At 49.0% G+C, this 27,760-nt stretch overlaps 1 protein-coding gene across 4 annotated transcripts; it reads right to left on the bottom strand.

Annotated features, from left to right (window-relative positions):
• Nucleotides 1–5,346: 5,346 nt before the first annotated feature.
• On the bottom strand, nt 5,347–27,760 carry SPACA3 (sperm acrosome associated 3). Of its 4 annotated transcripts, XM_084982613.1 has the most exons (7): nt 27,303–27,760; nt 26,127–26,210; nt 18,856–19,044; nt 9,122–9,591; nt 7,943–8,101; nt 7,447–7,525; nt 5,347–5,489 (listed from the first exon to the last, which is right to left on the bottom strand). In XM_084982613.1, exons 4-7 carry the CDS (start codon nt 9,306–9,308, stop codon nt 5,423–5,425), a joined length of 492 nt encoding a protein of 163 aa, XP_084838739.1. In that variant the 5' UTR covers nt 9,309–9,591; nt 18,856–19,044; nt 26,127–26,210; nt 27,303–27,760; the 3' UTR covers nt 5,347–5,422.

Consider the following 27,760-nt stretch of genomic DNA (forward strand, 5'->3'; position numbering starts at 1 on the left):
AACAGAATCAGTGGAGTCTGCTGCAATTCAGGGGAAGGAAAAAGCTTTTCTGTGAGTAGCCTTGCCAGGACTAAGCCAACTGCTTACACATTGCTGTTTAGTTGTTTTAGGTGGAGAGAGGCCAGAGTTCTTGTATTTTCCTCTCTCCAACTAAAAGCTGCTTTTTTAAGCTTCTGAACCATGAGCATGCCTAGTGAGAAATGGTCCACAGAGGGCCTCTGGATAGGTTCTTGGGGAGCTGGGAGAGAGGAAGGCAGAGGTAAGCCCTGCCCACAGGTGTGATCCTGGTGGTGATAGGCTCCCTCAGGTAAAGTTCAGCCCAGCCAGCTCGAGCCTGGGGCACAAGGAAAAGCCTAGGAACACAAGCTCAGAAATTTCAGTTGGATTTGAGACCTAAACTCAGAGCAGAGGCAAGGGCCTCTGGAAAGCACCCTTGAATGAGCTCCCCTGTTAGGGAAAAGCAAGGAAGAGATTGTGTCTTTTCCCTTCCCTTGCTGCCCTCTGCCCTCCCAGCTACACCAAGAAGCCTGTCCTGTATGTGTGTGGGCGCAGAGGGGGCAGGGTCCTGCCCTGGCTGTGGAAGGACCAGGGCTGGCAGTACACACCCCACAGAGGCAAATTCCTTGCTTCTCCCTAACAGGGAACTCAGAGCTAAACTCTCTGAAAGAACACAAGGGTACCACAAAGAGCAACCATTATTTCTTCCCCTAAAGGATATTCTTTTTTTCAATTTATAGGAGGGGAAAAGGCTAGCATTTGGCCAACTTTCAAGTTTTTTCTCCCATAATTGTTTAAACCTTTGGCACCTGGAGTTCCCATTGTGGTTTAGTGGGTTAAGAACCTGACTGATACCCACAAGGATGTGCGTTCGATCCCTGGCCTCGTTCAGTGGATTAAGGATCCGGCATTGCCGTGAGCTGCAGCAAAGGTCACGGATGTGCCTCTCGGATCCTGCGTTGCTGTGGCTGTGGCATAGGCTGGCAGCTGCAGCTCAGATTCACCCCCTAGCCTGGGAATTTATATATGCTGCAGGTGTGGCTGTAAAAAGACAAATAAAATAAACCTTTGGTATCTGCTACAGCTTCTGCGCTAGCAAGTCCTTACCAATGGTAAAAATGAATGAACGTGCAGAAAATGAGTATGAACAGAGAACCTTGGGGATGTGATTTCATCAGATTATTTGATGCTCATGGAAATTATGAGGGCCAAGGGGACCTGCATACGTAGGAAGCCACTGCAGTATCGCTTTGCAAACATCCCCATGGCCTGTTTCCTTGGGAATGTGACCATGGCATCCACCTCATGCAGGAAATGCACACACACGTTCTCTGGCTAGAGTGGAGCTCCTAGACACACACCCATATTGACATTTCATTTGCTTCTGAGCAAGATTGTAATGGTGCTTATTGTCTAAAAGAAAAAAAGTGATAACGGCTGCAAGCGATGCCTCGGGATGGGCAATTTGCCTCCTTAAAGCTGTTCTCCACCTGTGCTTCTGAAGGAAGTGGCTCGTGTGGCTAACTTAGCACCATCATGGGCCATTTATCTTTAGTGTAATTCAGACTTTGTGGCTTCTTTTCAAAAAGAATTTCATCCAAGTTAAAAGAGGCCCAAGAGAAAGTGAAAGTGAACCAAAGCATCCTAGACTCAAAATGCCTTACAGGGAGGAGGGACAAGAAACAGCTGGAAGATGCCAGGAATGCTCCCCAATATTCTGTGATAACCTTTATGGGAAAAGAATCTGAAAAAGAATGAGGAAAAAAAAAAGAGAGGAAACATCTTGAAGACTTCCCAGCACCGGGGGTGTGTGGGGGGGGGGGGGCGGCAGTGGTCTCTGTCTGGACTTCCTCACTCCAGGAGCATTTTCTGTGTGCCCACCACGTGCCAGGCACTGTGCTACCCACTGGGGGTTCATGTGTCACGAAGATGCAACCTCAGGGCGGGGGTGATCAGAGTCTAGGCAGGCAGAGCTGGGCCTCAGACACACACACACAAAGAACCTGAGCAGAGGAGTTCCCATTGTGGCTCAGCATTAAGGACCAGATGTTGTCTCTATGAGGATGCAAGTTCAATCCCTGGCTTAACTTAGTGGGTTAAGGATCCAGTATTGCCACAAAATGCAGCAAACATCACAGATGCAGCTTGGATCCCATACTGCCATGGACTGTGGCGCAGGCCTCAGCTACAGCTCTAATTCGGCCCCTGACCCGGGAACTTCCACATGCTGAAAATGTGGCTGTAAAAAGAAAAAAAAAAAAAAAAAGAGCCTGAGCAGAGAGACGACATACAGCAGAAGTGCATCAGGCACCAGGCACTCCTTGGAGAAGAGGCACCGGGCTCTCTCCCTGGCTGGAACCGAGCAGATTCTGGCTGAGGCCCTGAGAGGTGGGTAGAAGTTGCCGGGGAGGCAGGTTTGCAGAGGAGATATCTGAGCAAAGGTTTGGAGGCAGAGGAGAACATGGAGTGTCTGGGAAAGGACAGATATATGCTGGATAGAAGTGGGCCATCTCTCCACTGCCCTCCATCCACTGAGCCGTCCCACCCCCAGGGTCCAGCTGAGAGTTCAAGGACTAGTCCAGTTATGGCAGCTGGGAGATGCTGCAGACAAAGCACAGCCTTTGCAGCCTGACAGCCCCATCCGAAATCCAGCCCCACCAAGTGTATTCACCTTGGGCAAGTTCTAGAACTTGTCGGGGGCTCAGTTTCCTTCTAAAAAAGGGAGATGACCAACTCCACCTGCTGAGGATGCTCTGAGGGGGAATGAGATCAACCATGGGCAGTGGTGAGGTGATGCCTGACACATGGTACATCAGAGGTGATGAAGCCTCACCCTACATGCCAACTCCATCCAGAGTGGCTGCCATCAAAGCATCAGAAGGATTCCTGGCCACATAGAATAGAGGCTGATGCTCAGCTGTCAATAGAGGCATCCACTGAGTGCTGGATCCCATTGAATGAGGCCAACTTGCCATAGTTTCCCACGCTAGCAGCTTCAGGCTAGTGTCCAGAGTGGGGAAAACCAGCCACATTCAGCTGAGTGTAAGGATCTCACAGGCAGAACACAGGGACCTCAGTCCAGGTGAAACACACAGCAGAGGCTCCCTCAGCTCTCAGGAGCCCTGGCCCCTCACCTGTACTTACAGATAGAAAGAGCTAGTTACCCCACCTTAGCAAGTTAATTATCCTCTGGGGTATTCACCCCACCCTTAGCACGAAACATTTAGAAAAAGCCCATTTCTAATGGGACTCCTGGAGCCAAACTAGTTCAAGAAAGAGGTGATTTGAGGAGTTCCCGTCGTGGCACAGTGGTTAACGAATCCGACTAGGAACCATGAGGTTGCGGGTTCGTCCCTGCCCTTGCTCAGTGGGTTAACGATCCAGCGTTGCGGTGAGCTGTGGTGTAGGTTGCAGACGCAGCTCGGATCCTGCGTTGCTGTGCCTCTGGCGTAGGCCGGTGGCTACAGCTCCGATTCAACCCCTAGCCTGGGAACCTCCATATGCCGCGGGAGCGGCCCAAGAAATAGCAACAACAACAACAACAAAAGACAAAAAAAAAAAAAAAAGAAAGAAAGAGGTGATTTGGACTTTTCTAGGGGAGTCTTTGGAGGTGATTTGGACTTTTCTAGGGGGGTCAAATTGGAGCTGTAGCTGCCAGCCTATGCCACAGCAACAGAGCCACAGCCAGAGCTGCATCTGCAAGCTACACCACAGCTCATGGCAACACTGGATCCTTAACCCACTGACTGAGGCCAGGATGCTATGTCAGGTTCTTAACATGCTGTCACAGTGGGAACTCCTGGACTTTAAAAAGTGACAAAACTTCATTTAATTCTCCCCACTTTCTACAGAAATTCCTGCCACTTTATCCAAGCCATCCCCCTTGCCCCTTTGCTCCTTCTTCCCGAACCCTCTCCTCTCCTCTTCCTCCTTCTCAGCAAACAGTAAGGAGGACACTGCTGCAGACCTCCAAGGAAGCCCTGGTCACCAGCACAAGCCGGACGGGTGCCCACCAGTAGGCTGGATCTCGGTACCCCCAGAGTTTAGGGAAACCAGACAAGAGGTTAGTGTTTCTTGAGGACCCCCGACTCTGTGCCAGGCCCCATGCTAGGTTATATAATTGGTATAATATATAACTGGTATACTATTGCAATATGGCCTTTTATATTATATATAATAGTTGCTATATAATATACATTATATATTGTATATAATTATATATATTATAATATATAATTATATTATACATTATATATTATATAATTATAATATATAATGATATATAATTATATTTTTATATAAAATTATACAATATTGCAAGATGGTCTTATATAAACAATATTAGTATATACTATTAATTAATATTATTGTAATTACATACTATATAATAATATAGTATATTAATATATAATATGTAATTACATACTATATAATATTAATATAGTATATTAATATATAATATGTAATTACATACTATATAATATTAATATATTAATATGTAATATGTAATTATATACTATATAATATTAATATATTAATATGTAATATGTAATTGTATACTATATAATATTAATATATTAATATGTAATATGTAATTATATACTATATAATATTAATATATAATATGCAATTATATACTACATAATATACAGGGAACATGTATATATACACCTATAATATTGTATATATTATATATAATTATATACTATTGCAAGATGGCCTAGTTTAGCTCCCCTTGCCTATGAGGAATGTCCCCATCAAAGGCAGAGTGACTTTTCCAAGGTCAGGCAGCCGGGAGAAAGGGGAAACCCCACTGAGCCAACTTTCCACAAATTGTGCCAAATCCCATTGTTCCAAGATATGGCCACGTGGAAGGTGAGCAGGATTTAGAGGAGAAGCAGCCAGAGTGGTCCCCCTGAGAGGTAGAGATCTCCCCTTGAGGGCTCAGGAGGGGCTGTGGTTCCAGCTAGAGGGAAGCCTGGGGCCTGACAGCTAGTGCTCAGCCCACACCACTGAATGAACTGTATCCATACTGCAAGACCATATCAGGACCCATTCACTCACTGATTCTACCAAGGTCAGCTAAGTGCCTGCCATCCATTCAGGATGCATCTTGCATGCATCAATCATATATTCAACAGGTTCCTCTGGGAAACTCTGACAGGCATGGGCAATGGAGGCACTGACACGCCCCCTCCCCCGGGCCTCCAGGAGACAAACCCCACCCCACCCCCAGGCTTTTGGGAGGTCAGCTGAACCCCAGCCCATGGGGACAGTGAGGAAACCCTGAGATGCTTCCAGCTCCAACACACCACCTGGAAACACAGTGAGAGCTGAGAACCACGCTTATGTTAAACTATTTTATTCATTGACTTGCCTTCCCAGGCCTGGGTCGAGAACCAACCCACATCTCCCAGAGAGGATCCTATAAGTCACAGCCATCGACCCAGTCAGTGAGGTCCTTGCCCTGGCAGTGGTGCCTCCAGGCCTCCCTGAGAATGGAAGAGGGGAAAGAGGAGAGACCAAATCAGCTGCGGTCTTCAGTCTTTGCTCAGAGAAAAACAGGAAGGAGGCATAGGCTCTAAATCAGAAGCGAGGTGAGGGGAAGAGAGACAGCCAGCTGTGTTAACAGCAAAGAACCCCCCTGGAAGAAGTGCAAAAAGAAAGAGCATGGCCCTTAAAAACTTTCCTGTCTAACCTCCCTAGTTTACCAATGGAAATACACAGTCAGTTTGCTCAGGGACACCCAGAAGTCCATGGCAAAGACCTGGAGTCCTGGGGTCCAGCACCCCAGTCCAAGGCTCTCTTCCTACATCATGTTCCTTCTGCTGACAATGCTGCCACCATAGGCGTGCACAGCCCTTTACAGTTTACATAGCACTGTCACATCCAGCACACATGTATCTGCCACGCCCCCCTCCCCCAGCAGCCCTGTAAGTTAGTTAGTTTGGGCAGACACCATGTTCCCTATATTCCAAATGAGAAGCTGAGACTGAGTTGCAAAATTACTTGCCTAAGGTCCAAGATTGCAAACGACAGAAGCACCTACACCTACTTCTCTTTGGCTACCAACCTGGGTCTTTCAGTTGTTGGTAACTACAGTTTATAGGCTCTTTTAGGACCGTTGCCTTGTTTTGTTGTGACATGAGCATCTTGAGGAAGATTAGCAAGATCCTGGGGTTCTGGGGTCCCAGGGGCTCCAAACTTGGGTAACTAGTGTCCTCTATGATGTCAATGTCAAAGGGATCAATGGTTGGTTTGTCTCTTCCATCGGATTGAGACCCTTGACGGCAAAGAACTGGGTCTCAGTCAAGTGTGAAGCCCAGCACCCAGCACAGAGCCTGGCATGGATGAAGTCTCAGTGTGAGCCTTTGGAAGGAATAAACAGCACCCTTCCTGTCTTCTGGGGCTACTCACTACTAGCCTCTGCCACCTCTCAGAGGTTATACATGCTGCGGGTTTACTCCCAGAGCACCAAAGAAAGTTGTTCTTCAATTTGACTCAAAAGAACCTGTTTCCTCCATCCCAGGGTGGTGTCCCCAAGGCCTTAAGCTCAGCCTGCAGTCACTCTTCCTGATTTTATGGCTGTGCCTTATGTCCTGCTGAATCTGCCTTGTTCCAAATTCAGTTTCTGGGGCTTCAACTATTCTCAAACCAACACATCTCCAAAGCTGGGGCCACTGGCAAGGCCCACCTTGGACCTTCTCTATGTTCATAGTCATTTTCAGCTCCTTCCCTCCCCTCTGCTCCCCCCACCCCACCCCTGCCTGTGGTCTGTCTCCTTCCTTCTGCTCTTGGGCTGACATTTGAGGCCCTCCAAATGACCTTGCCAGCCCTGTCACTATTGTATCTACCCTTAGTTATGGAGGATTTTACCTCCCCCACATTCTGTCTCCTGCTGGACTCCCATCCAGATATAGGAGTAAAGGGAGGCTGGAGACTCCACATAGGGAAACTCTCATCAGAGGAGATCAGGAAGCTGTAGGGCCACTGCTTTAGGGGCTCCATAGATCTTAGTCCAATCCCCCAACAGAAGCTCATCCAACTCCCTTGCCTGGGAGGATAGCTTCAAAGGCCATCTTATGGGAACAAGGTGGGAAAAGAGAAAGCTAATGGGGTGAGGCTCCAGAATGCCCATCCAGGCTTCTAGCAGGGAAGCTCTTCTTTGATCTGTGATACATCTTGAGAGTTTATACAAAAGTTTATTTATAAAAAAGATGCCACCATTAAGAAACAAACAAACAAGGTGTTCCAGACCCTGGTCTATTAGACCTGTAGGCAGGCATCCCAACATAGGAAAGCCTTGGAAGAACCAGGCTTGGCTCCGTGAGGATTAAATTGTGAGGCCATGGAAGGGAGCTTGGGAGAAAGAGGACACTCGGATAAGGTTAGTTTCTGGCTGTGCGCCTGGCCACGTGGCCCTGGGGAGACTCAGCCTGCATCACTTACCAGGTCCCCAGCCCCTTGGGATCTTGAGCTATCTTCATGGCACAGATAATAGTATCCTTGAGGTTAGGATTCAACAAGTCTGGGGTAGGAGGCAGAGGAACACGATGAGGGAGCAGGAGATGGAGCTGGACATCCAAGTCTGTTTCTGTCTATCTCTATGTCTCTCTCTCTTACACACACACACACATACTCACTCACACTACATCCTAAACCCAGTCTTGTCTCTTGACCCCTGTGGAAGCACAGGTCTCACTCTGTCACTCCCCACTCCCTGGGGGCCATCCGCATCCATGCCCATGGCTCTCAGGTCAAGGTCCCATCTCTGACCTCAAATCAGATTCATGAAGGACCATCCCTCATCAATCACCCCACCCCACTCTCCTTGGGGGAACCGGCAGGCTGTGGAGGGTCCCCACTCAGACATAAAGGCAGGAGGAGCAAACATGGGTGAGGGCCCGGCCCCAGCCAGCCCCAGGCACATGCAAGCCCAGCCTACCAGAGCAGTACATCTGGCACAAGTTGGGGACACTGGGGTTGAGATTTCTGCACCACTTCCGGCTGTTGATCTGGAAGATGCCACTGTTGGTGCTTCCATCTGCTTCGTGGTCCACAGCAGCTGTGTTGAAGCCACTTGCGAAGTAAGCCAGACAGACCCCTGCAGAGGGTGGGGACACAGGCCTGCAGGTCAGACGAGCCATGATCAAAGCCAGCCCAGACCAGAGAGCTCACCACACATCACATATCAGCATCTCCGAGCCTCGACTCCTGCTTCCAGGTCATCAGGGCAGATGCCCTCCCACCTCCTTGAAAAATGAATCCATCGAAGCTGGGGTCGGGGTTGGGGAGGATGAGTGACTTACTCCAGGTAAGTCAGACAGCAACCAAATAACAAGAGGCAGGACTGGACCACTGGCCTCCTGAGGCCCCGGGCCAGGAATCTTCCCGCTGTCTCACATAGTAGGACCCAAGAAATGTGGGTGGAATGAATGAATAAGAGCTCCGTCTTTAGAGACAGGCCCAGGAAGGCACTGGTGAGACCTAGAGAGGGTGCTGGAACTTGAGAAGAAATGAGTCCAGGTGAGGCTGTCCTTCCTCCAGCCTGAAGAGTTTGGTCTCATCACTTTGCTCAGTTTGCCCTAAACTTTGTCGGGACTGTCTGATCCTGGTGGTCAGGATTTGGACTCAGGTTAGGGTACAAAAATGATCCTTTGCCTTCCGCTCTCAACTTTCCCAGCGGGGGAGAAAGTAAAGGGTGATTCTGATCTGCCTGTAAATAAATAGAATCCTTTTTTTTTTTTTTTGGTCTTTTTGCCTTTTCTGGGGCCACTCCCGCGGCACAGGGAGGTTCCCAGGCTAGGGGTCCAATCGGAGCTGTAGCCACCAGGCTATGCCAGAGCCACAGCAACATGGGATCTGAGCCGCATCTGTGACCCAAACCACAGCCCATGGCAACGCTGGATCCCCAACCCACTGAGCAAGGCCAGGGACCGAACCCGCAACCTCATGGTTCCCAGTCGGATTCATTAACCACTGAGCCACAACGGGAACTCCAAGAGAATCCTTATTTTACAAAGAGGAACTGAGGCTCTGAAAGCCATCAGAGCCACACTGCTTGAGGGATAAGGAGGGAGGGGGAGAGGGAGCCTGAGGCCATCCAGGGAGGTGGGGTCCTCACAGTTAGCCAGGCTGTATCCTCGGAATCCATCCAAGCCTACATCCTGGAGCAGTCTGGCCAGCTCGCAGCGACTGTAGACCTTGGCCTGGCCGGAGGTGAGCAGACAGCTGAGCAGAGAGGCCAAGGTCAACAACACGATCCCGGGTGGGCACAGCCGCCTCCTGGGAGCCCGGCTCCGGGCTTCCATGCGGGCAGCAGAGGCGGAGCCCCTGCCACACTGGCTCAGAGCTGCGCTTTGAGAGGACAGGCGGCTCAACAGCCCTGAGGGATCCACTCACTGAAGGCTCCCTCTGGGAAGAAGAAGGGAAGCAGGACCTGCACGGAACTGGCAAGTCGAACAAGACTCCCGCCCTGCCAACCTGCTCCCACGCAGGTGATAACGCATCACCCATGCCTCCAAGAGCCAGGACAGGATTCCCCAGCCAGGACCCCTCCCTTCCAATCCTTCTCTGTAACCCTTGCCCTGGAGGCTAAGAAAAGAAGAGGGGAAAGGAAGGGAGGCAAATATATTTTGAGCTCCAGACATGCCATGCATTCCTAAATCCTGAAGCCCAAGATTTTACAACTAAACCAGTTTATGGGACTCCAGAGCTCCACTGGGGTATGGCCACGAGCAGACGTTCCCAGAGGGAACAGCCGAGCAGCGTGAGTGTAAATCACTCCCTCTGCCCCGGTGCCTTGGAAGCTCTCTTCTAGCCCTGAGCCGCCCTGTCCTGGCCTGAACTGAAGCCACGTCTCCCCCGGGGCCCTGCCACCCTGCAGTTTCTCAAGAGGGGGCTGCTGTTTCCTCCCACACTCAGCGCTCCCCCGAGGCGGGGGTGAAACTCTCCTCCACGCCCCCGCCACCGGAAGGCTTCTAAACCATCACCTTGGAAAGCCCCGCCCCCTCGAAGCTTGCCTCACCCCCCCACCCCCACGCCTCCCCCGGTGGGTTTGCCCTCCACTCCTCTCATCCCTGGCTCGGCAGGCCAGTCCCCAAGGTCATGAAGAACATTCACACCTGGTTGTGACCTTGGCCTCCACTCTGTCTCAGCCACCCGCTCCCACGGCTGTGTCATCCCTGCATCCCGTCTTTGCACAACCCCCGACGTCCGCAGCCTCGCATCTGTCCCCGAATGCCTCTGACATACCTTCCACGTCTCTCACCATCTCACCGCCCCCCCACACACACACACTTGCCCTCCACCTTCATAGAGTCCAAAGACGAAACACAGCCTGCCTCGGGAGTGGGTGGTCCTGCCGATGTGCAGCCCCTGGCCCTGAGATGACAAGGGTGTGCTTTGCAATAAGCCTTGTCTCAGCGGGAACCCTGCCTCTGTGTGTTACACCTCTGACCTGGCCCCTTCCCCAGCCTCATTTTCTTCCTCTAGAAAATGAGGAAATGAAGAACACCTGCCTCACCCCGCTGTGGCGAGGAAGAGTGAGAAAGGAAAGGCACAGAGAGAAGCGGACTCTTTGCACAAGAACAAGGCTGGTCGTGGTTTCTCTTTTGCAGTGTGGCTGGCACTGGCGCTAAGGCTTGGGTCAGCGTTTTCTCTGTTTCATTTTCCTCAGAGGGTATGCACCACCGTCACTACCATCCTCAAGCCCCCTCCCTGCCCTCTCTCACCTCACCTCCTGCCTCACTGAGAAAAACAAGGTGATCACAGGTGAAATTTCCTTCCTCTTTCTGCTTTCCCTTCATCCCACTCACAAGCGCATCAGTTGGCTCATAGAGGAGGTGCCTCTACACTTAGGGAGCCCATCTTTCCTCCCAGCTCAGCATGTCATCATTTCCCATCTCTCAGCCCTGTCCCACTAGCCACTTCCATGCTCTCAGCACTGCCAGCATCACCTCTTCACCAGCTCCCACCGTCTCTGCAGGTACCAACCCGCCTAGGCCTCCGGCTTCTAAAAATACCTTCCCTGGACTCCTTATCTATACCGAGCCATCCCTCTCCCTCTCTTCTCATCTAAACTTCTGTGGGAAATCTACGGTTTTCTCGCCTCCCATTTTTCAACCCAGTGAAATATAGGGTCGCCACCACAACCACCAGCTTAACACTGTTCCTCTCAGTCCAATGGACCCTCATCTGCTCCCTGCAGCCTTGCACACTGCCGCCCGCGCCTCCTTGTTGAAACTCTTGCCTCTCTCTGGCTTCCATGATGTTCCCTTCCTTGCAAGCTATTTCTTCCATTTCCCCTTGGTGGAATCCACTTCTGCCCTGGTCTTTTCTTTGTCTTTTTGCTATTTCTTTGGGCCGCTCCCGCGGCATATGGAGGTTTCCAGGCTAGGGGTCCAATCGGAGCTGTAGCCACTGGCCTATGCCAGAGCCACAGCAACGCTGGATCCGAGCCGCATCTGCAACCTACACCACAGCTCACGGCAATGCTGGATCGTTAACCCACTGAGCAAGGGCAGGGACTGAACCCGCAACCTCATGGTTCCTAGTCGGATTCGTTTCTGCTGTGCCACGACAGGAACTCCTCTTTCTTTCTTTTTTTTTTTTTTTTTTTTTTTTTGTAGGGCCACACCTATAGCATACGGAGGTTCCCAGGCTAGGGGTCAAATCAGAGCTACGGCTGCCAGCCTATATCACAGCCATAGCAACACAGGATCTGAGCCATATCTGCGACCTACATCACAGCTTATGACAACGCCAGATCCTTAACCCACTGAGCAAGGCCAGGGATCGAACCCATGTCCTCGTGGATACTAGTTGGTACTCCATCTGCCTAGGTCTTAAATGCAGATGTGTTTCCTAGGCCCTTCTCCCTTGAGCCCTCCTCTCTTCCACTACAAGATACCCTCTGGGCAGCCTGCAGGATGCCTAAGCATGTCTATACCTACTGCCCCCTGCAGGATGATGGCTTGCATTACATCTTCCCAGGAGCAGCAGCCCACACAGGTAACTGCTTCCTGGATATCTCTGCATGGATATGGCAGTCACCTCAAAGTAAGCATGTCCAAAACAGAACAAATGCTACCACTAAAATCTGCTCTCTTTTTTTTTGGCTGTACCTTCAGCATGTGAAAGTTCCCTGGCTAGGGATCGAACCCATGCCACAGCAGTGAGCCAAGCCACTGCCTTGACAACACTGGATTCTTAACTCACTGAGCCCCAAGATAACTCCAAAATCTGCTTTTTCTTTTAATATTTTCCCTTTCAGGGTTCAAAATATTCTTGCATTTAAACTCATTATGTCTTTTGGTTTAAACCCATTTATCCAAACTAGAAATATGAATGTCATTCTTTTGTCCTTGTCTCCATGGCTACATCTTTCATCCATCCCCCATCAATCAATCTCAATATGCCGTTGTTGAGTCCACCCGCCCTCCAGGAGCAACGTCTTTCCCTTGGTTCAGACCACTCTCCTCGCGTGCTGGTGGCTTCCTTCTACCCAATCCTGACGTTTCTCCCAAACAATTCTACACACATTCACCAGTGTGAATGGTTGAAGCAAGAAGCCTGGCCCTGTGGTGTCTTTTGATAACTTCTTTCCTCACTGCTTCTAAGCAGGGTCCACAAGGACCCTCATGACCCAGGCTTGCTGCCCTCCCCTCACTTACACATTAAGATCCAGTGATGCCATTGGATTCACTCATGATACTCCCGCTGTCTAGACAGGAAGCCTCTCCATTCCTTTACACACTTCACTCTCCCTCCTACTTCAAAGGTCACATCAGAGGTGAGTTCCCCAGCGAGACGCCCCCAGGAGGCCACCGCCGCCCCCCAACACTCCCAAAGCGCCCCGTGGTTCTCCCCTTCCACTGCCACACTAGACTCTCAGATGTATTAGTTCTTTCCCGCTACAAGGTGAACTTCCAAAGAACAGTGGTGCTCTATTTCTCTTCTTAGCCTAAGAGTCAAGCTGAGCTGCTGGCACAGAGTGTGTGTTCAGTGGGTGCATCTTAAGACCAAAGTACGTTGACATCGCGACTACAAGAGCATGAGCCCCTCTCAAAGTTCGGGGGCAGTTAGAGGGGGGAAGACCCCCTCCTGAGTTCTGAAAAATCTGGCAGACACCGAGCTGGCTCTTTCCTGGATGGTTTCTAACTTAATCTCCTCTAATCCTCTCAACAATTCAAGAGGGGGTAGGATGAAGATCTCCCCTTTAGAATTGAAGAAACCAAGCAGACTGCTATCCAGAGGCTGGTTTTGATACTTTTGGGGCGGTAGCCGCATAACTTAAAAGTAATTTCATTCTCAGCCTTTCACAGCGGGTCTAGAGGAAAAGTCAGGACTGGTGATTCAGAGACCAGAGACCTGCGGGCATGGCCTCCCCTCTCCCTCTTTTAACTCCCCCCACCCCACCCCGCACCAGCCCAGGAACCCCCCGACCCCATCTCGGACCACTGCCTTCCTTTTTCATGCCCCTCTCTAGCCAGACCAGCCCGGAGCCCTGGTTAACAGCTGCAGGAAGAGGGGAAAGGGGGCTCACTGATCAGGTGTCGTCCCCACCAGCGCTGACTCAGCAGCGACAGTGGCAGTAACAGCAGTGGCCCTACTTCAGCTCAGGACACCCCCCATGATACTGCGGCCCCAGGCACCCAGCTTTAAAAGAACGATGGGAAAGGGCAGGCTCCAGACTGAGGTGTGCCCTTCCGGAACTCCCCGTTTCTGTGAGCTCACCTTCTAGAACCACCTTCACCACTGAGCTGGTGGCCTGGGGGCATATTAAGAGCATCAACCCCTTTTGCCCCTTGCTACCCAGACATGCAATTTTTTTTTTTTTTGTGGCATTTTAGGGCCGAACCCACAGCATATGGAAGTTGCCAGGCTCGGGGTCTAATCAGAGCTGTAGTCACTGGCCTACACCACAGCCACAGCAATGCTGGATCTGAGACGCATCTGCAACCTACAGCACAGCTCATGACAACGCCGGATCCTTAACCCACTGATCGAGGTCAGAGATCAAACCTGCATCCTCATGGATATCAGTCAGATTCGTTTCCACTGTGCCACAATGGGAATCCCCATACTCGCGCAATACTTTAAAGGAAGACTCTTCTCATCCCAACAGACTCTCCCAGTGGTTACTGGGTGATGATGCTGGTGGCCGGGGGTGCCCTCTGCCTCCCCAGGCAGCCTACCTCACCGTCAAACTCCTTTGACTGGCAGAAAGTTCTGCTTCCTTAATGCTGAGCCATAAACCGCCCCCTTTCTCCAGCTGGACAATGACAGTTCGGTGTGGACAAGCCTGGGACAAAGTTGATGCTGCGGACCCTAAAGCTTTCAGGACAGGGCCATGAAGTAGAAGGACATGTGACACACACCCCAACATCTACGCGCCCAGAGACCCCTGCCTGGAAGCCACGTGACACAGCAGCGAGAGCACAGACTTTGCCATCAGGCTGAACTGAGTGTGAACACAAGCTTGGGACTGCCAGCTGGGTGACCCAGTGAAAGTGACTTAATTCCATGGCAAGTCTCCTTCTTTGCTGAGGCTGCATAGTCTACCACTGGGTGCATGAACCAGACTTTCTCTATCCATTCGTCTAATAGGAGTATAGGTTGTTTCCACATCTTGGCGATTATGAATAATGCTGCAGTGAACATACGAATGCTAATATCTCGTCAAGATTCTGATTTTCAATTCTTTTGGATAAATACCCAGAAGTGGAATTGCTGGATCGTCTGCTCAGTTCTATTTTCAACATTTTGAGGATTCGGTTTTCCATAGCAGCTTCACCATTTGGCATTCCTACCAACAGAGCACAAGGGCTTAATGTCTGTAACCTTTGCCCAAACTTGTTCTCTTTTGCTTGTTTTTAAAATTTTTTTATTACAGTTGATTTAACAATGTTCTGTCAATTTCTGCTGTATAGCAAAGTGACCCAGTTATACCTATATATCTATTCTTTTCCTCATATTCTATCCCCCCCCCCTTTTTTTTTTTTTTTGGTCTTTTTAGAGCCACACCCGTGGCCTATGGAGGTTCCCAGGCTAGGGGTCTAATCGGAGCTGTAGCCGCCAGCCTACACCACAGCCGCAGCAACGCCAGATCCAAGCTGCGTCTGTGACTTACACCACAGCTCACGGCAACGCCAGATCCTTAACCCACTGATCAAGGCCAGGGATCCTAGTTGGATTCATTTCCGCTGCGCCACGACAGCTATTATGTTCTATCACAAGTGACTGAACATCTTTTTTAAAAAATAATGGCCATCCTGACAGGTGTGAGGTGGTATCTCATTGGGGTTTTGATTTGCATTTCCCTAATGATTAGTGATGTTGGCCATCTTTTCATGTGCCTGTTGGCCACCTGTATGTCTTCTTTGGAGAAATGTCTCTTTAGCATCAGGGGACCTACACCACAGCTCACAGCAACACCAGATCCCCGATCCACTGAGTGAGGCCAGGGATCAAACCCATGTCCTCAAGGATACTAGTCAGATTCATTCCTGCTCTGCCTCAATGGTAACTCTCAGCATGAGTGTTTCTTAAAAGCTCCCCCCCTGGAGTTCCCGTCGTGGCGCAGTGGTTAACGAATCCGACTAGGAACCATGAGGTTGCGGGTTCGGTCCCTGGCCTTGCTCAGTGGGTTAATGATCCGGCGTTGCCGTGAGCTGTGGTGTAGGTTGCAGACGCGGCTCGGATCCCGCGTTGCTGTGGCTCTGGCGTAGGCCTGTGGCTACAGCTCTGATTCGACCCCTAGCCTGGGAACCTCCATATGCCGCCGGAGCAGCCCAAAGAAATAGCAAAAAAAAAAAAAAAAAAAAAAAAAAAGCTCCGCCAGAGGATTGCAGTGTTCAGCCAAAGCTTAAGCCTTTGTTTGAACTTGAGATAGAAAGCCTGAGTTCAGTCTTGCTCTGCCCGTGACTGGCTGTTTGGTCTTGATGCCATTTCATCATCTCTTCAATGGAGCCACTATCCTGTCCCACCCCCTGGAACCTCGGGACTTCATCTCCCCAAGCCTCATTTTGCTCCTCTGTAAAATAGGAATAACCCTCTTCCACTGTCCCCAGGTGTGAAGATGCTTATCCGCACATCTTGGCTATTGTTTTTATTATCTGGCCCTGGGTGGTGATTCTGTCTCATTGAGTTTTGGGGTTTTACTGCATCAGTCCGCTTTTACTATTTTATCACTTCTTTTTATTGAGTAATCTTTTAGCTTATTTTTATTTTATTGCATGGTGTGTTATTTCCCACTTGGCTTTCACTTGTAAATGGAGAATAGGAAACAGTAGCTCAAAAGAAACAGTTACGAGGGCGGACAAGGTCCAGGTTGCTGATCGGTGGGTCTTTATTTCTCTGCTGATCTCAGCACAAGTCTTTCCTGTTTCCCCAAAGCCAGCTCGGATCTTGGCCGCAAACCAGCAGCGATCCCCTGCAGGCTCCCTTCAAGTTTAAGTTCTCCTGAAGCATCTCCTACATTCCCGGTTCTCAGTCCTGGCTGCATTTCAGAAAAAATACTGATGTCTGGCCCCCACTCTAGACGAATAACATCCAAATCCCTGGGGGGCAGGGCCCAGGCATTTTTTTTTTAACACTTCCACGTGATTCCAAAGTGCTACCCAAAGGAAGAACCACTGTTCTAACCAAAATTCTTTGTGTGTGTGTGTGTGTGTGTGTGTGTGTGTGTGTGTGTGTGTGTGTTTAGGGCCACACGTGCAGCATATGGAGGTTCCCAGGCTAAGGAGCCAAAGCAGAGCTACAGCTGCCGGCCTACGACAGCCACAGCAACTCAGGATCTGAGCCACATCTGCGGCCTATACCACAGTTCATGGCAACACCAGATCTTTAACCCACTGAGCGAGGCCAGGGATCAAACCCACGTCCTCATGGATGCCAGTCAGATTCGTTTCCACTGAGCCACAACGAGAACTCCGAACCAAATTTTTGTGCATTTATATATACTCATCCTAGTAGTTGGACTGACTCACTCCTCATGTGAAGTTGGTAGAAAAATCATTTAACAGTCATCAGGTTCCTCAGTTCCCATGACTCCCTTCCTTGCTGTGGTGCCACGACCGGCTGACTGTCTTCCCTCCCCTCTGATGACGTGTGCCTTCCGCAGCACAGGGCAGCTGCCTGAGAGCAGCCAGATCTGTGCTGGGGTCCTGCTGTCTCAGAATTTACTAGCTCTGTAACCCTGGTGGGTTAGTTAGCCTGGCTGAACCTCAAGATCCTCTTTTTTTTTTTTTTTTTTTTTTTTTGTCTTTTTGTCTTTTGTTGTTGTTGTTGTTGTTGCTATTTCTTGGGCCGCTCCCGCGGCATATGGAGGTTCCCAGGCTAGGGGTTGAATCGGAGCTGTAGCCACCGGCCTATGCCAGAGCCACAGCAACACGGGATCCGAGCCGCGTCTGCAACCTACACCACAGCTCACGGCAACGACAGATCGTTAACCCACTGAGCAAGGTCAGGGACCGAACCCGCAACCTCATGGTTCCTAGTCGGATTCGTTAACCACTGCGCCATGACGGGAATTCCAAGATCCTCTTTTTAACGTGAGAAAACCACCATCCAGAGGGTTATTGCAAGGATTCATGAGATAACATGCAATGCAGCTTACGCAGGACCTGGCCCCAAGCAGACACTCCGTACAAGGTCATTTTTAATGATTCTTACTTGGCTGGAGAGGAAACCAACTAAGCATGCTTTTGAGAACCATACTTGAATAATCAAAAAAAAAAAAAAATAGGTTTTGAGTCAAAGGGCCTGAAGGATATTGCAAAGGGAAAGCAGGAGCTTGTTTTAAGCAATCAGAAGACTTTTCCTGGAGTTCCCGTCGTGGCGCAGTGGTTAACGAATCCGACTAGGAACCATGAGGTTGCGGGTTCGGTCCCTGCCCTTGCACAGTGGGTTAACAATCCGGCGTTGCCGTGAGCTGTGGTGTAGGTTGCAGACGCGGCTCGGATCCCGTGTTGCTGTGGCTCTGGTGTAGGCCGGTGGCTACAGCTCCGATTCAACCCCTAGCCTGGGAACCTCCATATGCCGCGGGAGCGGCCCAAGAAATAGCAACAACAACAACAACAAAAGACAAAAAAAAAAGAAGACTTTTCCTGGGAGTTTCCACATGCCACACCTGCAACCCTAAAAAGACAACAGCAAAAAAAAGTCTTTTCCCAGTTTTTGCTGTTGGCCCTCATGGAAGACACGAGCTCTGGATGATCAGAGACTTAGTCTACAGCCTTGATCCTCTTGGACTTACTCCTTAGGAATCAGCCACCAATCTGGTTGGTGCCATCAGCATATCTTTTTTTTTTTTTTTGGTCTTTTTAGGGCTATAACCGCGGCATATGGAAGTTCCCAGGCTAGGGGTCTAATCGTAGCTGTAGCCCCCAGCCTAGGCCACAGCCACAGCAACACCAGATCCGAGCCGTGTCTGCAACCTACACCACAGCTCACGGCAACGCCAGATCTTTAACCCACTGAACAAGGCCAGGGATTGAACCGGCAACCTCATGGTTCCTAGTCAGAGTCGTTTCTACTGCACCACCACGAGAACTGCACTGTCAGCATATCTTGCCTGGGACTGCAATCATTTGCTCAGGGGGTCGCTCTGCCTCTAGGTGAGATCTTTCGCTGGATCTGCATCCCTTGCAGGACTAGCTCATCAACAAAGTGGTTCTCCACACTCTTGCCTCCCCCCACATCTCTGGCACTTTCCTTCCTGCAGTGCCACCACCCCTGGGCTTCCGCAGTTCTGAACTGCCCACGCATCCCCAAACACATCTGCCCCAAATCGCTTCTCCTTGGGCACCAGACAACCCCACGTCATCCTCCAACATGAAGCACTGCAATTATTACCGAAAGTGTTCATCCATCACTCTCCACCTTCTGGGTCCTCCAGTCTATTTTCTTGTCCCAGCACCTTGAGTTATGCTGTCATAGAACTCCCACCCTGCAGTGTAATTTATGGTGACCGTGACTGCAGACCTGTGTGTGAGCTCTTCCAGAGCAAGTGGTAAGTTATAGTTATCTCTGTATGTCCTTGACCTGTGAGTGAGAGACCCAGAAGGCATAGAATAAAGGTTAGGAAACTACATTTAAAGACATTTAAAAAAAAAAAAAAAAAAAAAAAGGAGTTCCCACGGTGGTGCAGTGCGTTAAGAATCTGACTGCAATGTCTTGGGTGGCTACAGAGACATGGGTTTGATCCCAGGCCCCGTGCAGTGGGTTAAGGATCTGGCAGTTGCTGCAGCTACAGCTGAGATTCGATCCCTGGCCCTGGAACTTCCATATGCCACAGGAAGGGAGGGAGATCCATGCGACTATACAGGGAGAGCCCAAGGGAGATTTTTGTGGTGCTGGGATAGTTCTGGTTCTTGATCAGGATGGGAGGAACACAAACGCACGTGTTATAAAATGACACCGAACCATACACACACACTGTCACAATGTCAAGGTCCTGACTGATAGTAGAGGGGTCCCTCCATATCTGTGGGGTTTGAGTTCCACCAAGATACCAAAATCTGCAGATACTCAAGTCCCTTGTGGAAAACGGCCTAGTACACTCAGCCTTCTGTATTGACGGATTCAACCAAGGGTAGCTGGAAACCCACAGATAGGGAAGAGCAACCACATCCTATAATTATAAGGATATTGCAAAGGTAAGCAGGAGCTTATTTTAACCAATCAGAGGTCTTTTCCCCATCCGAGTTTGTGCTGCTCTGACCCTCGCAGAAGTCATGAGACCTCTGGATAGGCAGGAAATTACTACCGTTGATCCTCTTGGACTTGTAAGATGTAGCCACTGGGGGAAATTGAAGACTCCACGGCATCTCGCTACCATTTTGCACCTTTCTGTGAATCTATAATTATTTGATAAGAGTTTTTATTTATTTTTATCAGAGTATAGATTTATAATGTTGGGCCAATTTCTGCTGTACAGCAAAGCGACACAGATATGTATATATATTCCTTTCTTATATTATCTTCCATCATGGTCTGTCCCAAGGGACTGGATATAGTTCCCTGTGCCATACAGGGGACCTTACTGCTTCTCCATTCTAAATGTAATGGTTTGCATCTACTAACCCCAGACTCCCCGTCCATCCCCTCCCACTTCCTCCCCCTTGGCAACCCCAAGTCTGCTTGATGAGAAATTTTTTAAAGGAAAAATGCACAGGCTTGTTTTACTGTTCCAACAAATCCAGTAAAATAATTGGAAATGAGGGGCAGTCAACCCTGGAATTTCTCACAAAGTCTAATTGAAGATTATTTAAAACTGGCTGGCTAGAGGGTGAATGATGAGAACATGAACAGAACCCAAATGTGCTTCGACATCTGCTTTATTTAGAATCATATCAAGTTCCTGCTCTAAAGGCCTTGGCATCAGTACCTAAGGGGTAAGAACCAGGCGTGGAATGAATCAGGTCAGCGCAGCTGCGGGAGCAGAACGAGGCTGCCTGTGATGACATGCCTGAGAAAAACATTAAGCTGCTGTCCTTCTACCTGACCAGAGAGAAAGAGGCTGAACAGGGGGAGAAAACTGCATGCCTGACTCACAACTCTGGGGAGACACGGGACCGAAAAATCTGAGTCCACATCCCTAGCAACCTGGAAGCCCCGAAGATGCCAAACATGGAGATTTCTGGGAAACCAGGACCTTCGAAGGCCAAAGGCCTCTCCACACCCAGGGCCTCTGACATCCTGAGTTTCCTAGCAACCAGGATAGGCTCACAACCTGATGAGGTCAAGAGCTAAGAAGCCTGGGGTCTCTCACAACGGATATCTCTGAGAACCATGAAGCCTTCAACAAATTGGAAAACTGAATAACCCGGGGCTTCTAACAACCCGAGACCTATAATAAACTGAGACTCTTAGCAACCCAGGTCGCCTAGCAACCTGGGGATTCTGATTATCAGAGACTCCTAGCAACAAGGGAGATTGCACAACCCGGGGCCCCAGCATACATCCAACCCTGGACCCAGCCTGCCTCTCCCTCTGCAATAACTGCACACTGAATCTTGAGAGGCAATGTAATCTGAGAGACAGGAGCCAAATCCAGAACATAAGAGGCAAAATCCAGAACTTAAGGTATATATTCTGATATGGCCACTTACTATGTTCTTTGGTTTCACCTCCCTGTCTGACTCCTCACATATAAAATGAGAATAATAATTACAATACCTCACTCAAAAAACAATTGTGAGACTCAGGTAAGACGGCTTATGGGAAAGCATTTTGACAGTCATACATACGCATGTTGCCAAGTCTGACTGTCCCCTATCTCCTCCCAGCTCAAGACCTACCATATTGTATCAGCTGGAAGTCAACGCCACTTCAAAAAAATATTCCGCATCTGTTCCAATTCCACCACCACCGCCAAAGTCTCAAGTCCCCCACTGCCTACAGTGCCACCAGTTATCTCTCCAAAACACAGGTGCTGTCCTGTCTCTTTTGCCCCCAGGCTTCCATGGGCTCCCTAGTTCTTGGAGTCAAGTTCATACTCTTTAGCATGGTATATAAACTCCTCATCAACAAGCTCTGGCTTTCCAATTTCATCTTCCCTTTCCCAACCTCCACTTCCTTTATTTACTGTGAAAACAAACCTGAGAGGTGGGTATGAATCAGCTTGGTGTCACAGATAAAGAAAACGGGGCCAAAGTTGCTCGCTCAAGGGCCGACAGCCTGGGAGCAGTGATTTGAAGCCAAGTCTGACTCCAAAACCCAAGTCCTTTGACTGCAAAGGCATCACTGCTTCATGAAATTGCCCCCAAAATGCGTTTTTCTGGTTACTTTCTTCATAAAGGCACCTTGGTCTTGTACCAAAGCTCCTCCACCCTTCTCTGCAGGAGCCACTACAGCACACTGGGCCTTGGTGGAGCTTAAGGATTCACACTAGGGGGCGCTCTCCTTGCACAGAAAAGCAACGTCAGACCTAAGATACAATTGAGACCACGCCCAGTAATGCTTTACCTGTGGCCAAACTTATGTTGCCTTAGGGCTCACAGTGTAATTTTAGGATAATGTCACCATGTTGCTGCTTTTCAAAAAAGCGAGATATTCACATTTTAGGGGCTAAAAACGTCATTTTTGTTAACATCTTCCCTGTAAATGGAACAGGTTTTAAGGATATATTTCTCCATTCCTCCGTGGAACTCAATAAAACACCTTTTTTTTTTTTTGGCTGCCCCTAAGGCATACAGAAGGTCCCAGGCCTGGGTGGGATGGAACTCAAGCCAGAACAGTGACCTGAGCCAGAGCAGTGACAACGCCCGATCCTGAACCCCTAGACCACCAAGCAACTCCCACTACTCTAGTTTTTAATTAAAATAAATATGACCTGTAAACAGCTTGATTTGCTGTTTGAGTCTCAAGGTTGGGGTGTAGGGAGGCTGATGGAGAGAGTAGAAGATTTCTCATCACAGGTAGAGTCTGGCATCTTCATTTTATGAATCTGGGGACAAAAAGCCCCAAAGGCAACGCAAATTGCTTTGGGGCCCATGCTAATAAGTAAGAGTCAGGGCAGGGACCAGCTCTAACTTTCCAGAACATAACTTGATATTAACACACTCATCTTGTGCCTACCAGGAGCCCTCTGACATTACTGCTCAGGGGCTCAGAGCAACAGCGTGAACACTGTGTGGGGCTCCTTATGGGGCATGGAAGAGAAACCATAGTTGGTTCTAGGAGTATGGTCAACCTGGAGCATCTGTGAAATGGGAGATGGTAAGTACCTCTCAGAAGGCCTGGCTTTCCTCCCTCTGCCACCTTCCCCCAGCTGCCTGAGAGCCACCCTCCCTAGGCGGTGATCAGGGGTCCCAGCAGAGCTCTCCCACGATGCCAGGGGGCAGGGTGGGGAGGAAAGACTTCCTCCCCTTGGACCCCAAATCAGTTTCCCTCCCAAACGGCTAGAGAAGCGCCAAGGGCCAGATTCATGCTGTTCAGTGGGGCCGGAGGGGCTGTCCGCTGGGGGGTGATTTTATCCCCTGGGAGCCGATTAACAATGACCGAAGGACTTCCTGTTGTGGCTCAGTGGTAACAAACCCAATTAGTATCCATGAGGACACACGTTTGATCCCCTGGCCTTGCTCAGCGGGTTAAGGATCCAGCGCTGCCCTGAGCAGCTGTGTAGGTCACGGATGCGGTTCAGATCCCGAATTGCTGCAGCTGTGCGGTAGGCTGGCAACTGCAGCTCCAAGTCAACCCCTAGCCTGGGAATTTCCATATGCTGCAGGGGTGGCCGTAAAAAGCAAAAGCCCCAAGAGAGGACATGGCATATCCTTGGCTGAGCAGTGAGCACACTGTGTTTGCGGCCAGTGTTTACATCATCGACTGTTTTAAAAAATGATGATGACTCCGTTAGGAAGATGGAGGGAGGGAAACCAGAGGAGGGGGTGAGAGCTACGTCTTTGTTTGCCACCACAGGATTATCAATTGATAATGTCTCTAATTGATAATATACCTGTAGAGTTACTTCTTGATATTTAGCAACAGAGAGGCAAATGTCAGAGTAAAAAGCTAAGAGTTCAAAATAGTTGCCTCAGGCTGGAATGGGGCAGAAAGGGGACCAGGGGACAGAAAGGGAACAGAAAGGAGGAGTGGGGTGGAAGAATTTTTTTTAAAAAACAGTCAACATTGTTGTGTCAGGCTTTCCAGCAAAATATAAGATGTCCAACTACATTGGAATTTCAGATAAACAATGAATATTTTTAAAGTGTAAGTATGCCCACGTGATGTTGGGGATGGGTTTATTCTAAAAAGTGTATTCATTGTTTATCCACAATTCCAATGTATCTAGACAATCTGTATTCTTTGTTGTTTAATCAGACAACCCTAGGTTAAGTGAATTACAGTGATAAAAATAAATGGAATCTATAGTTATATAGACATTGGAAAAAGGTTTGAAGATGAAAAAAAAAAAAACAGAATATCCTCACTTCCATTTCCTCAACTATAGTATGGGGATAATTATTCCTACCTCATCTTCACTGTGTGAGAAATGAATGGTCTTACATAGAGCCAGCGCTTAATAAACATTTGTCTTAAAAAAAAAAACAAAAACATAATGGATCAGCAGGGGGGAAAAAAAACTCAAGGGAACTGTGATTTACTGAAAAATGCCCTCATTCTACAACCCACCAGGGCAGAGAGACCTTTGAGACAAGAGAATCACATTTTTTCCAGAACTTTCCAGGAGGCAGCTATGGATCTTGGGCTTTGCAGGTGGTTTAGTGAGGGGGAGATAATAGGTACTGGAGATGCACAGGCCTGTATTTGGGGCTCTGGCCCATCCTCAGAAGAAACGTGTCTGTCAGAAAATTTTATTTTTTTAAAAAAGGTATATATTTTATCAGCACCATTAGTTGGTATTCTTAACATCAGTGATAAATGTATCTCTCAAAAATTGTTTTGTGTGTATCTAAGTTCTAGACAAATCCTGCAGTTATTGTTGAGTTTTAATTTTACATATACATTTTATAGAATGTACATGTAATTTGCTTTTATTTGCATTTATAAAGGGTGAAACAGAGTATAAACTGTGAGGCATATTTTTCATTTTTTTAAAATAGAGTTGCTTTACAATGTTGTGCCAATTTCTCCTGTACAGCAAAGTAACCCAGTCATACCTATATATAGCTTTTTTTCTATTATCTTCCATCATGGTCTGTCCCAAGAGATTGGATATTGTTCCCTGTGCTACGCAGTAGGGTCTCACTGCTTATCCATTCTAACAGTTATTACAGTTACTTTGCATCTACCAACCCCCTCCCTCTCCCTTCCCTATCAGAAAATTGTAAAACAGAAGTCATTGCAACAGGCCAGTCAAGATGGAGCGGGGATTACAGAGCTTTGATGCAAATCTGACCTGAATTCAAACCTCTGCAGTGGCCTAATTATCAACAGGGATGATAACTGCAAGTGTATTAGGAGCCGCGTGACTTTCAAGTGAGAGAAAGCATCCAGAAAGTGCTTCATAATGTTAGCTCTCCTTGCTCTGATGTGCTAAGGGCCACAGACAGGTCCCAGTCAATGCACTGCCTGCCTAGGCTCACCTGCATTCTTTTTTTATGGCCACACCTGCAGCCTATGGAAGTTTCCAGGCTAAGGGGTGAATGGGACCTACAACTGCCCGCCTACTCCACATCCACAGCAATGCAGGATCCGAGCCGCATCTGCAACCTACACCGCAGCTCATGGCAAAGCTGAAGCCCTAACCCACTCAGCGAGGCCAGGGATCGAATCCGCATCCTCATGGATACTTTGTCGGGTTCTTAACCCACTGAACCACACTGGGAACTCCTAACTTGTATTCTTAGTTAAGATTTTCACTGGAAATCACAAACATTGCCAAAGCGCCTTATGGTTCCATGTCAAAGATGCTTGAGAGCCTGTGCTATGCTTCCCCCGCTACACACACACACACACACACACACACACACATTTTACATACAGCAAAAGCGAACATCTGGCGTTTGCTCAACACAAGGATCTGAAGAATGGAGCATATCAACTTTTGCTTTTTTAAAAAAAAACCCAGCATCTTTGCCCACCCTCCACTACACGCCCAAGAACATATGAGTCAAAGGAGGTGAAGATGGCTGCTCTTGAGGGTTTAAAGCGGAGAAAACGCCATCCAACCCCCCTGAGCAAAGAAAGCAATCTTGTAATACAGAATCTGTCCCACGGTGATGCCAAGACCATCTTTCATGATTAAAGGTCGACAAGGATGTTGATATGTTAACCTATGCAGAGAACTAACACTCTAAATGCCAAGTCCTAAGGCTAAGCACCTAAAACCCAAGGACATGCCACCCTGAGGAATGATGGGAATCTGAGCCTCTCCACTGGATCTAAAACCCAGATCCCAGATCGCCGGCATCCTGCCAAGGCTCCCACGCGGAGCCCCTGAGCTCAGAACCGACTCCGAGTACAAGTCTCTGCCTTCTTGCACGGGGTTCACGGGAGGGTACATGGATCATCAAGCTCCCAAGTGAGCATTTATCCGGCTCAGAGGATGGAAGGAGTCGGGCTTGGTGGAGGAAACAGAAAGGAAGGCAGAGGTGGTAGGAGAGGATGCTCACACCTAATTCTGGTTCCTTCAACGTTCTGAAAAATAAGTCAAAACTTACGCTTCTCCTGGTGAATCCTCCCTTTCTCCAAGGAAGCTGGCTTTTAGTTATCACTCAGTTTCTCCATCAAAGGAAGTCAATTTACTGTATAAAAAGGCAATGATTAGCAATGAGATCCTGCTGTGTAGCACTGGGAACTCTGTCTAGTCACTTATGATGGAGCACGAGAATGTGAGAAAAAAGAATGCATACATGTATGTGTAACTGGGTCACCATGCCGTACAGTAGAAAATTGACAGAACACTGTAAACCAGCTATAATGGAAAAAAATAAAAATCATTATATATATAAAAAAAGGCAATGGTGTTATTCCAGAAAGTTTAATCTCATTATATTAGCTACACTTGCCCCTAAATTCAATACTTGTCCTTCAAAAATAGCCACTTTCTTTGAGTCTAGGGCAAGGGGTTGAGAACAAGCCAGATCAGGGCTCAGGACAGGGGTGGGGTGGAGGGAGAATTACAGCTCCAGGGCTGGCTTCTGGGGAAGGAGCCTTTAAAAGCTCAAGGGCTAAATTCAAAAGGTCAAGCAAGCTCAAGGGTGAAAGAGACAACTGGTAGGAAAGGCACCCTGGCTGGGATGAGAGCACAGCAGCAGAAGGTCTGCACAGCCAACCAAAGCTACGTGTACAGAAATCAGTCCTGGAAAACCGTCCATCTCGGGCCAGACCTCACCACCAAGTGGGTGGAGGAAAAAACAAGTATGTGGCCCTGTCTTCTTATTTCTCACTATCTTCTCAGGGCCTGACCCAGACACTGGTACGTAATCGACGCTTAATAGGTATTTGCAGAGTGAGTGAATGCCAAACAAAGCCCCTAGAGAGTTCAAGTCCATGCGCCTTCTTCTTGCCTCCTCCATCCTACCCTAGGGGGAATGGGAGAGGGCGCCAGCGCCTGCCTAGGGACTCCCTGGTGATTTATTAAATCACTCATTTTAATTAGGCACCAAGAACCAAGGATGAACACTGCCAAGCTGTAAGGGACCAGAATATCATAGGAGAAATCTAGAGGGAGAGAGACACCGAGAGTGGAGATGGATCTGCTGATTGAGCTCTGTGGCGGGGCCTGGGGGGTTCGTAAAAGTAGCCGATGCCAGAGCAAGTGGGGCTGGAAACAGGTGCCCTGTGGGCTTATCCCCTCTGTGGCATGGAGAAAGGCAGAGGACACTGGAACTTACTTCCTGGTCTGGCCAGATGCAGGGGACTCATACCTACGGAGAGCAGCCCAGCAAGCCCAAGGCGGGGTGCAGCCTGGCCCATCACCTGTGCATTTTTCCTCCCCTGCATGGGCTCCTCGTGCAGCCAGGAGGAGAGCAAAGAAGTGCAGAGAGGCCAGGTGGGAAGGGGCTGGCCGTGGCTCAGCTCTAGAAACAGCAACCAGGCTGCCTGCCGCAAAGGTACTGCTGAGACCATGGTGCAAATCCGTAATGATAAGAGCCACAGTCCCCCTGCCGGGAGATTCAGGAACTGAGAGCCAGATGTTCCACGGGACAAGGATGTCCTGCCTGAGTCAGAGGCAGGCAAGGAGCTGGGGTGCTGCAATCCGGTCAGTTAGGGCTGAGCCATGGAACAAATTAGGGTCATTTGCTAGCTTGTCATCTGGGTTTATCTGCAGTCAGAGGCATCCTCTTTACAC

Source organism: Sus scrofa, chromosome 12 (genome assembly GCF_054392235.1).
Source record: "Sus scrofa isolate SSC_HxYL_T2T_F1_AM1 chromosome 12, Sscrofa_HxYL_maternal_Yorkshire_Landrace_v2.0, whole genome shotgun sequence".
NCBI classification, from domain to species: Eukaryota; Metazoa; Chordata; class Mammalia; order Artiodactyla; family Suidae; genus Sus; species Sus scrofa.

Excerpts from the sequence above, each read along its gene's own strand:
- SPACA3 (XM_084982613.1), bottom strand. The coding sequence starts at position 9,308 with ATGGAAGCCCGGAGCCGGGCTCCCAGGAGGCGGCTGTGCCCACCCGGG. Across the intron at positions 8,102-9,121 it reads AGGATACAGCCTGGCTAACT|GGGTCTGTCTGGCTTACTTC; the intron begins GTGAGGACCCCA and ends CACCCTCTGCAG. Across the intron at positions 7,526-7,942 it reads GTGCCAGATGTACTGCTCTG|ACTTGTTGAATCCTAACCTC; the intron begins GTAGGCTGGGCT and ends CTCCTACCCCAG.